We start from the raw sequence: 10,198 nt of genomic DNA on the forward strand, positions 1-10,198 counted from the left end.
TGGATGATAGTTGAGAAAGCTGCGTACCCATTGACATGTCAAATTTCGGACGGTATGAAACAACAATGTCATCACTGCTAGGGCAATAGGCAAGGGATATACAAACTCCTTGGTTATCAGTTTCAGGAAGCATGAATGGCCTTCATTAAAAAATTAAAAAGAAAAATCAAAAGGCAGGGAGGCATTAGCACAGTTGATTTAAAAAATAGAGCATAAGATTACTTCCACATGATTAGCATCAACATCATCATCAGACTGCCGGTACCAAATTAATATTATGCAGAGTAAATTTGGTGTAACCCATCATATACTATATCTCATACCAAGCTTTAAATGCTCAGTGAAACATGCAGAAGTTTCCCAGAGTTGAGTATTAATTTATGGTAAAGTAATGCATTTCCAAAACCAACAGAAAGGAAAATTGACACCAACAAAAGAAACATTGGAAGGAATAGAGATGGAGTAAACATTGGAAAAAAAGAATTTTTCCTGACTTCATTATAGCTTAGAAAACAATTCCAGAATAAAAATGAAAAATTTCACAACTGCCCTTCAAAATTGAACAATTACAATTTTGATACATAGCGTCATCTGGAAAAACTTGAGAACAATATTAGGAAATATAAACATATAACTACACCCCACACAACGTAAACAGCATACCCTTCTTCAGAATCAATGTTCCACTGACAAAGGCCAACGGCAGATGCAGATAAGATGGAGTTAGGAAGACATGAAGTTTGCAGAAGAGAATGAACAGTATGAACAGGGTTGCTAGTCAATCCAACTAAAGACTTCATGGGTCCTGCAGTTTGTCGTATATCAAACACCAAGACACAACCATTCTGCAGGACAGATAGATAAATATAAAGATTAGCATTTGAAGTTCCAACATCCCATGAATACAAAACCACAGTGCTGACCTGAAGTCCAGCATACATGTAATGTGAACTGTTGAGATCCCAAGAACACGACCAAGGAGGAACCTGAAAATAATGATAGTAAGACTAAAATCTCACAAAAGGAATAGTGAACTCTAACTTCTGTGACAGTTCAAAGTTCAGGTAATATCATTACTCCATTTGAACAACTGTGTAAAACAGAAATGGAAAGAATTAAAGAAATCTAATAGATTTAACAATTTTCTCATATGTCATTTGAGATTTTGGCTTTGGCAGAACTAAAGAAGGAAATATCCACTTCTTTCATTAGACTCCTAAACAACTGAGAGGAATTCCAGTAATTTACTTGGCTTCTTTGAGTGCCCAGCTAATGGATATTCTTTGTAAAACATGAAATGAGAGATTTGACTAGCTCAGAAGCTCGTGCTATCTCCTTGGGTTTAGTGAGGATATCTTACATTCACCTTCTGAACTCTTCTCTACTATATTTTGATAAAAATGGGAAAAGCTTCATCTACAAGTACTACCGTAGAAAACCACAAAGCATAGTAAAACATAATATTAGCAATAACTTTTGCTTTTGGTACATTACTATCAACAGATTTATTATTACTAATTCATGAAATCAAAATAATGGATCAAAACTTCTACCTGTAGATCATAGTTGACAACAGTATTCTTGCTCTGCACACTGTTATAGCATGAACCACATCAATGACCACATTTTTACCACGTCAGACAACCAATTAGTAATGCAGTCATACCTGAGCACTGATAACTTCTTCCCTGTTGAAGCATAGAGGGCTAGGCTTCTATCAGAAGGAGAAATATGTAGGTCTCTAATACCCTCTGTAGTAGAAGGCAATAAGATATCTTCCATATCGAATGGAGGTATCAAGCTCATCTGAAAGGCAGCAAAGCAACGTTTCCATAAGAATTACAGGGAAAGCCTTCATGTAAAGAATATATTAGAGACACATACTATATATCAAATATTTCAAAGTAAAAAAATCTTACTTTAGTTAGAAAGTCTGCTCCACCTATCACCCTTGGCTTTCGTGCAATTAGTAAAATTTGATTGGATACATCCATATCAAATACTCGTGCATCATCCATATTAAATGCTTTCTAAAAAGAGCATAACAACAAAATTTTAAATAAACAGAATAAATACCCTTCTACATAACCAGGTGTAGACAAGACTGTAATAGATAACAGATGTCGTACCTGTAATGCAAAATTGCAAAAAGATGCTTTTACATGGGACTTTAAGCTAAAATTTTGCTCTGCAAGATATATAGCTTGTAAGTCAATGTTCTCAAAAACAATTTTTTTTTTGCCAGGACCTTATGCTTTTTTAAAAGCAAATTAGGACCTATTTTATGAGGTACTCATTTTGAATTCTGGAAGGACCATTACCCTTTTCAGATCTCCACTGATAATCCTGAGTGCCATCTATGAGTTCAAAATGCATTCTCTCCATATCCAGTAGCAGCTGCTCCAAATTAGTATTTCTCAGCAAGACCAAAACTAGAAACTTAAAGTATTTAAAATACATGCACAAGGATCAAAACTGAAATGCTTATACAATTTGCAGTTTCACCCAAATCTTTTATACAGATTCATACTTAAACATTTAGCATGCAATTGTTAAAAACTATGATAGCTATTTTGCAACATGCTTATGAAGTACCCAAAAACTTGAAGATATCAAGTTATTGCCTCCAAGGGGAATAAATGACAAAAGCAAGGATGCTATTTTATATGTTCCATTTTACAACAATAGTGGGCATGAGGAAAAAAGGTACTAAGATATTCAAAAACAAGACACTTAATGAGACATGAACAACTTTGCTCCATGTGCCATAAAAAATAAATTAATAGCATGTACCAAAATAGCGAACCTAATGCGTATAAAAACAGTAGATTCTCAGTGATCAGATGGCAGGTATCATTTACAATTATGGATTATGAATAGGGGATACCGCTTTAAGCTTCTGAATTTCCAGACGGTATGCAGCTTCTCTTTTCCTCCATAGAGCCTCTTTCGCACACCAATCAGCACCCTTAGAACATATTGATAATTGAGTTATTTTCTTAACAAACAATGTTGGAATATTAGCCCCTTAAATTCCAGCAGAATCCAAGCCCAAAAAGAGCAAACCCAGGAATAAGAGAGGTGGAGATTAAAATATCTAGATGGTAGATACATATAGCTAAAAAAACTGCAAGGTCTTTTATTTTGTTACGGTAAAAGCAAGAAAATTTTCACCAGCAGCATGCTACCTTACTTTCCAGCGCAGCACATTTGGCTTCAAGCGACCGAATTTTCTGCCACAAAAGAAGATCCATTTAGACAAATTAATTTCTTAAAGCAACTTCCAAAATTTTTAATGCAAATAGAATCAGCTTTACCTTCTGAGATTCATCATCAACAGTAACTACTTGAGATGCATAGAGCTTCCTCACATCCTTTAATGAGCATTTTATATTGCATTGTGGACACTATAATGAAATAAAATAACACATAAAACAAGAACACTGAATCGTTAATATCTTTATATGCATTTGTATATCAATTTCAAATTTCAAATATCATATGACAATCTATTATCTACAATTACCTTGCCTGTACTTCGTCGCTGTTGAAGCCATCTTTTTATACAAGACATACCATATATGTGTCCACAAGGAAGACAACTGAACCAAATAAAGTACCAAAGAATCACGTCAAGCATACCAATCAACAATTAGTGAGTATGATTTCACAATTAACATATCCAATTAAGTGTAGTGGCGGATGAACCAGATTTGGTGGTCGCCGCTGTTGGTCCAAGCTTCCATACAGATAGGGCAGAAGAGGCCGTCAATGTCAGTGCGGTTCCACTCGCTGCCTTGACTGCCATCAATTGCCAAAGACGAAGACGACGCCTCTCGGCCTTCCGTTTTGCGGCGCTTGTTGCTTACGTCGTCGTCTCCGAAGCTGCTATGAGACTGCGATTCCACGGTGATAACAATTGGCTGTGGATTAGAAGTTGTGGAAGGAGCCACTGGCAAAGCCCTAGGCGATGAATCTTCGTCCTCTTCGTTGTCATCTTCTTCTTCTTCTTCTTCTTCCTCTTCCTCTTCCTCTTCCTCTTCTTCGTCCTCGTCGTCATCGGAGACTCCGTAGTCAGCTGCGGTGACGGTGGCGTGTGGCGGAGGAACATGGTGGTCGAAGGGATTGTCCATGAGAGAGTGACCGGAAAATGAAGTGGATGGGTAGCCCTAAGCCTAAAGTGGGTGATAAGAGCCTGCGAGGAGGGAAACCAACCAGCCAACACACGCTCGGGCGCCAAACTGCCTACTCTCTTCTTTTTGGAATTTCCAATGAAAATTGTACACGGGCTTTTCTTTCTTTAAATTTACCTTTAAATGCTAGACGAAGACTGTTTTAATCACGTGACTAACATTCTCTATTTCTTTTTTTTTTTCAAAGAGACCTTTTAGCCAGACCCAAATAGCCAAAAATGGAGTAGAAAGTGTTTCTAAATCCAAATCCATTTAATTGGAAATTGATTTTGGGTCTGAGAAATCCAAATTCGAAAGTGAGGAAAGGTGGCTGAGGCATGTGATGTAGTGGTAAAGGTATTTGCCTCAAACTATGCCACACGAGCCATACGAGGTTCAAATCCTAGCAGTGGTGGCCAGGTTAGTGTGTGTGAGTGAGTGTGTGAGTGTGTGAGTGAGTGAGTGAGTGTGTGAGACCCAAAAATAAAAACAAAAAAGTGAGGAAAGGAAAATTGAATTGAGAAGAAGCCCACGCGGTTTTGAGTGAGGAGCGAGGAAAAAGAAGCGTGAGAAGGAGGCAAGAAGGAACGGAAGAAGAGAAGAGAATAGGAGAGAAAGAGAAAGGGGGAAAATGGCACGCAGCATAACGTACATAACTGGATCGCAGCTTCTGGCTCTTCGGCGGCAACCCAACATCGCGATCGTTGATGTGAGGGACGAGGAGAGGATCTGCGATGGCCACATCTCTTCCTCTCTCCATTTCCCCAGCGACACTTTCTCCGACAACATGCCTAACCTTCTCCACCAGGTTAAGGGCAAAGACACCCTCGTCTTCCACTGTGCTCTCAGCCAGGTACCCTCTCTCTTCTCTTCAACCCTCATTTATGCCTAACCACTTCACATTTTAGACTTCAATTCCAGTTTTAGGGATAGGTACAGAGTACAGATGCCTCCTAAGCTTAGAATCGCTTATGTGCCAGACTGCACGGTACAGATATCAAACTATTCATTTAGAATAATAACATTAGAAGCCACATACACTTGTAGAACCGTGTTATGCTGGAAAAGTCGTTCTGAGATGATAGATTAGACTATAGAGAAGACTGATGTTAAAGCACATCTGAATTTACTATTCTAAATGTGTGATTCTCCTTTATTAGGATGATCTTCTACTCTTCTTGTTGTAGAATTTCAAATGCGATTTAATTGATTTATTGATCAGCTTCTTATATGCATAACTTGCTTTATAAAAGATTGATCATAGTTCTATCTAGGCTTAGTTATATCTTAAATTGCCATATCAGGGAATAAGATTTCTGTGACATTAGTGTCTTCCTAATTCCTTTACCCATTTTATATAATACCATACCAGAATGTGTCTCTGAGCTGGAATTGGTATGAACTATACTGTATTGTAGGTTCGGGGACCAACTTGTGCTCGAAAGCTTGTCAATTATCTTGAGGAGAGTAAGGAAGATGCCGGGATAAAGAACATCATGGTCTTGGAACGCGGCTTCAATGGTTGGGAAGCTTCTGGCAGGCCTGTTTGTCGCTGCACTAATGTTCCTTGCAAGGAGCATGGGGCTGCATAACTAGTTGGGATAGAATGGAAGCATTGGCCTCATGTGTAATGCGTGCAGCACCTTTTTATACCAAAAAGGAAAATGTATGATGACTACTGTGATTAACGAGTCTTTGAGAAACTCAATTCCCTCTGTGTTGTGCATCGATTCCAATTGTAAGAAATATATCATTGGAGACTGGACCAAGAATAACAAAAATAATATTCCCTTTCTTTGTTTCTCTCTTTCTTTTTTGCTTCCTTAGAGTAGCACTTAACAGAACTAGATGTGCTATTTATGCTTTATACAATAAATCAATACATATCAAATGATTACAGTGTGTATAATGTTTCCGTGTGTAGAGGACGAGATGAATACACAACAAGATGTATCAAACTTTGTTAATATAACTCAAAACTTGCTGTATTCACAAGGGAAAACAAAAATGGGCATTTAGAGTTGGGACTTGAGAGATTCATGAAAATTTTCAATAAATGGGATACAAAGATGTGTTTATAATCCTTAACTATCTCATCTTAATTACACTTGCTTGTTTTAACAGTGGCCGTACTGATATTTTTAGGCGCATCTAAAATGACAACGTTGTCATTTTGCTCTGCTAATATTTTGATCGATCATAACTTTCAAATTTAGGCAAGATGGGACTTGATTCAATGATTCATTGAGAAAAAGAGTAAATTAAAGACGCAACAGATTATCTATAATCTATATCTATAACAATATATAATGGCAAAACAAGTTTTGGTGTCCAAATTTTTTTTCCAATTTTGTCCTTTCTTATCTACCCCACTATATATCAGTTATTCCACGTTAAAAAACTCCCACTATCTCATCTTCTCTTTTACGTTCTCTCTTATTTTGTACATCCACGTAACGTCTATAATTATTTCTTTCTCTCCTTATTCTCTCTCATCTCACCTCACATTACGTTCTATGCATAATAGAATAGAAAAACTTCTTTCATTTCTTGTCCATCTTCTCATGCAAATATAACGTAAAACCTAATATACTTTACTTTCCATAATTAAATATAAGTGTGAAAATATGTTTACATGGTTGTTTTGATTGATTACAGTTGACAACACACCAATGGAAGATTCACATGGAAGTCGTCGACCGACTTGGCAAGACTATGCCAGGCGACGAAGACAAAACATGAGCGAAGAACACTGACAACAACACCTGGCCAGAAGGCGTGCCAGTTATGGAGAGAGTATTAGACGAGGAAAACAAATTGATATATCGAGTGATCCAACACTATTAGAAGATATCACAAATATACCCATAATCGCCGCTCATCAATACTTTGTGTCAAGTACTCTAAGTTATACTTCCAATTAATAAATTTATGTTGTTAGTTTATTATTTAATTTGAATTATTTTCTCTAATATATTCATGTTACTGTATTCTTAGTACCATTTATGTATAATTTATTTACTGAATGTACTCTTAAATTCTCAAAATACAATATTTTCATACTAATAATAAACTTTCTAAATATTCAGATACTCATAATAACAGCGGAGCTGGTTCAAGTAACAGATCAAATGATGATAATATGGGTAACAATTCTCTATATTTAATTAATTAATAATAATATATTTTTTCTTAGATTTTGATTTAATAAACCTTTCATTATAGTCCTAAATAATATTGTTATAAATATGAAGGTTGTAGAAGGATTAGAGAATGGGGGGTTGAATCTATGACCTTTTATATTACTGAAATAACCCTTTAATGCAAGCTTTCAATTCTGATTATGTTTGAACTCAGCAGCGGAAAATTTATGAGACAATTTCGTTTTGTCTCATGAATATCAGAAAACAGAACAGATCAGGAAAGAGAAAAGCTGACACCATCATGTATCCTGGTTTGGTTGCCCTTGTGCAATGCATCCTACATCCAGTCTCCACCACAACAGTGGTAGAATTTCCACTATAGTTATACATACACCAATTTCACAGGATTAACACAATCCTTTCACACTCAAGTTCTAACCTAACTTGACTTGGTTATGCTAATACCTAACTCTTCCTCTTAGTGCTAACCCAACTTAGAAAGGGGTACCTCACAGGTACAAGATACAAGACACAGACTTAACCTAAAGAAATCTGAAATAACTCTATACTTTTTCACTCATGTGTATCTCTCAACCTTTTTCTCTCTTGGCTCTTTCACTGACTCTCTCATTCAGCTTTTTACCTCAAGAAATTACAGAAAAATAAACATTGAAAAGTAAATTACAATCTGCTAAACATGAAGTAGATTGACTCTACAACAGCCTCTTTGCTATGTGATAAACCAGATTTGCTAGCCTCAGATTCAGTTCTTCATTATGGCAGAATGCTCCTTTGACTAAAAAGCACTGTCCAAGTAGATAAACTTCTTCAGAGAGCTCTTCTCAGAACATACACCTCAAGAACAATGGGTATCTCTCCTTAGCTTCTGAATGGTGAGAAATCTTCTTTTGTAACTCCTTGCATGTTACTCAGTTGCTCTCTCCAAGGTCAAACCTTGAGCATTGTGCTTCACCAACTCACTTTTTCACTGTCTTCCATTTTTCCTCAAATTAGGAACTTTGGTTCTGACCTCCTTAGTTTACCAAAAGCCACAAGTCATCATAAACAAATGTTTCCAATGGTAAAACCCTATCTCAGCCATTGAAAACCAACTTGGTCCCCAAGATACACTTGTGACCGTGGATGCACAGTAGTGAAGAGCAGAGATTATATTTCCCATGTATCCCAATATGGAGTGGCAGAGAGTTGAAGATGAAGAGAAGAAAATGAGATGCATGTGGAAGGAAATAAAATCACCTTTAGCTTCTGACCTCTTCTTGATACAGATTGATGTGGGTGATTAGACTTTAACCTTTTTGCTTAAGCCTTCTCTTTCTCGCTTCTTTGGTGAACAACTTAGGGGCTAAGCTTTCTCTCTCTCTTTCTCTGATTTCTGACTGAGACAAGAAAAAGTGAACGTTGTTATGAGAGAAGCAACTTGGAGGGATTTGCTTACTAACGGGCTTGGATCGAATATCCATCAAGCAAGCGTTTGATTTCTTTGGCTCAGCTGGTTTTATTTGCTTTGAATCATTTTGAGCTGTTTAATAATTTATAGCCCACCAGCCTTGTTTCTTATTTTCCATTCAATTGGGCTGCTGTTGTATTGATTTTTGGCCTGCATCACTAAACCAAAATAATAAAAAACTAATTGGGTAAGTAACCCAATAATATAATGTTTGTCATCATCAATTATGTTAGTTAATTTCTTAACTCAACAATCTCTCCCTTGATGACAAACATAATTAAACATTGATCAAAGGAAATGAATTTTAGTAAGGTTAAGAAACTTCACTTTGAATGATGTTGCTTGCTTTTGTGTTGCTCCCCCTTTCCTTTTCAAGGGTAGCTCCCCCTAGATTTATGCTCTTCTTTTTGTTTCTATTTACATTATACTTATAGAGAGCACAATAAAGATCTGCATATAATTCAATTTTGACTAAAGGAGTTTAAGTAACCAGCAACACCAAACCAGCCCAAAATACAACATGTCATATCAGCACTTTTTGACAAAGATTATTTCAGAAAATGATCATGCTTTGATCAAGATATGACATTAAGACTACCATTGATATAACATAAAATCAATTTCCAAATCTTATGCCAAGAAATCACACAACATTATAGCAGCAGCAATCAACATTCAAACATACAAAATAGTAGCAGCAATTTCAAAGATTCACAATCCTGCTACTCATGCGCTATTACTCCCCCTTTTGTCATCAAGGGTGGAAAATAGGCAAATTCAAGCAAAAAACCGCACCATATAACCTGCAAAAAAAGTTAATGCACAGCCTAAAAACACCAGATTAATTTAAAATAAGTGCAACAGTTGTTAAAATATTACAGTCATCCGAAATATCATAAGTAGTTCAAAAGCAACAAAAGAGACAGTATTCATGAGACAAAAAATGAGCAGGCAGCAGCAGCATCATGAGACAAATCTAGGCATTTGAACCAGTTCCCTTCGAATCAGCTTCCTCTTTAGCATCAGTGGCATGTTCTTCATCTTGTTGAAGATTGTCTATGAACTTCATAAAAATAGCCATTCTATCCCTTGAATTCCGGAGAAAATTTTCATGCTTGCTTGCTAGCTTCCTTTGTTCCTTACTTATGGCAATCATGTGATTGGATTGGGAGACAAACTCTTAGACCACGTCCCGAACAACATTCAACAGAGCAGATTTTTGTCCAGTGATATGGAAGTGCCTTCAGTGGAAGGAGGAGGAGAATCCTCTGGAATGAACTCATCATCTTCATCATCTAGAACCACCCTCTCAGATCGAGTAGGTCCTTTTTGCTGTTTCACTGAACCACCCCCTTTTAGATATGAATGTTTTTATAATCCTCATTGGACAAGTCAACACCAAAATGCTCAAATAC

The 10,198-nt window shown here is 36.6% G+C and overlaps 2 protein-coding genes across 2 annotated transcripts in view; one reads left to right on the forward strand and one right to left on the reverse strand.

The window, feature by feature from the left end:
• The window catches only part of LOC107648388 (E3 ubiquitin-protein ligase RFWD3), a gene marked incomplete in the record, with an annotated part of 5,124 nt that extends 823 nt beyond the window's left edge, over positions 1–4,301 (reverse strand). Inside the window, 13 exon segments of the mRNA XM_016352271.2 lie at positions 1–140; positions 664–845; positions 924–986; positions 1,554–1,593; positions 1,667–1,806; positions 1,920–2,030; positions 2,130–2,188; positions 2,322–2,397; positions 2,888–2,968; positions 3,189–3,233; positions 3,318–3,407; positions 3,527–3,602; positions 3,709–4,301. Of these exon segments, the coding sequence (XP_016207757.1) occupies positions 1–140; positions 664–845; positions 924–986; positions 1,554–1,593; positions 1,667–1,806; positions 1,920–2,030; positions 2,130–2,188; positions 2,322–2,397; positions 2,888–2,968; positions 3,189–3,233; positions 3,318–3,407; positions 3,527–3,602; positions 3,709–4,133 (1,528 nt within the window).
• Positions 4,441–5,979, forward strand: LOC107648389 (dual specificity phosphatase Cdc25). Its single transcript, XM_016352272.2, has 2 exons — positions 4,441–5,025; positions 5,591–5,979. The coding sequence occupies exons 1-2, from the start codon at positions 4,804–4,806 to the stop codon at positions 5,762–5,764; spliced, it is 396 nt and encodes a 131-aa protein (XP_016207758.1). The 5' UTR covers positions 4,441–4,803; the 3' UTR covers positions 5,765–5,979.

The sequence above is a fragment of the Arachis ipaensis genome, chromosome B06, assembly GCF_000816755.2.
Source record: "Arachis ipaensis cultivar K30076 chromosome B06, Araip1.1, whole genome shotgun sequence".
Lineage (NCBI taxonomy): Eukaryota > Viridiplantae > Streptophyta > Magnoliopsida > Fabales > Fabaceae > Arachis > Arachis ipaensis.

Bases quoted from the DNA above. Each gene is read 5' to 3' on its own strand.
- LOC107648389 (XM_016352272.2), top strand. From the start codon at position 4,804: ATGGCACGCAGCATAACGTACATAACTGGATCGCAGCTTCTGGCTCTT. The intron at 5,026-5,590 runs GTACCCTCTCTC...ACTGTATTGTAG, and splicing joins TCCACTGTGCTCTCAGCCAG to GTTCGGGGACCAACTTGTGC.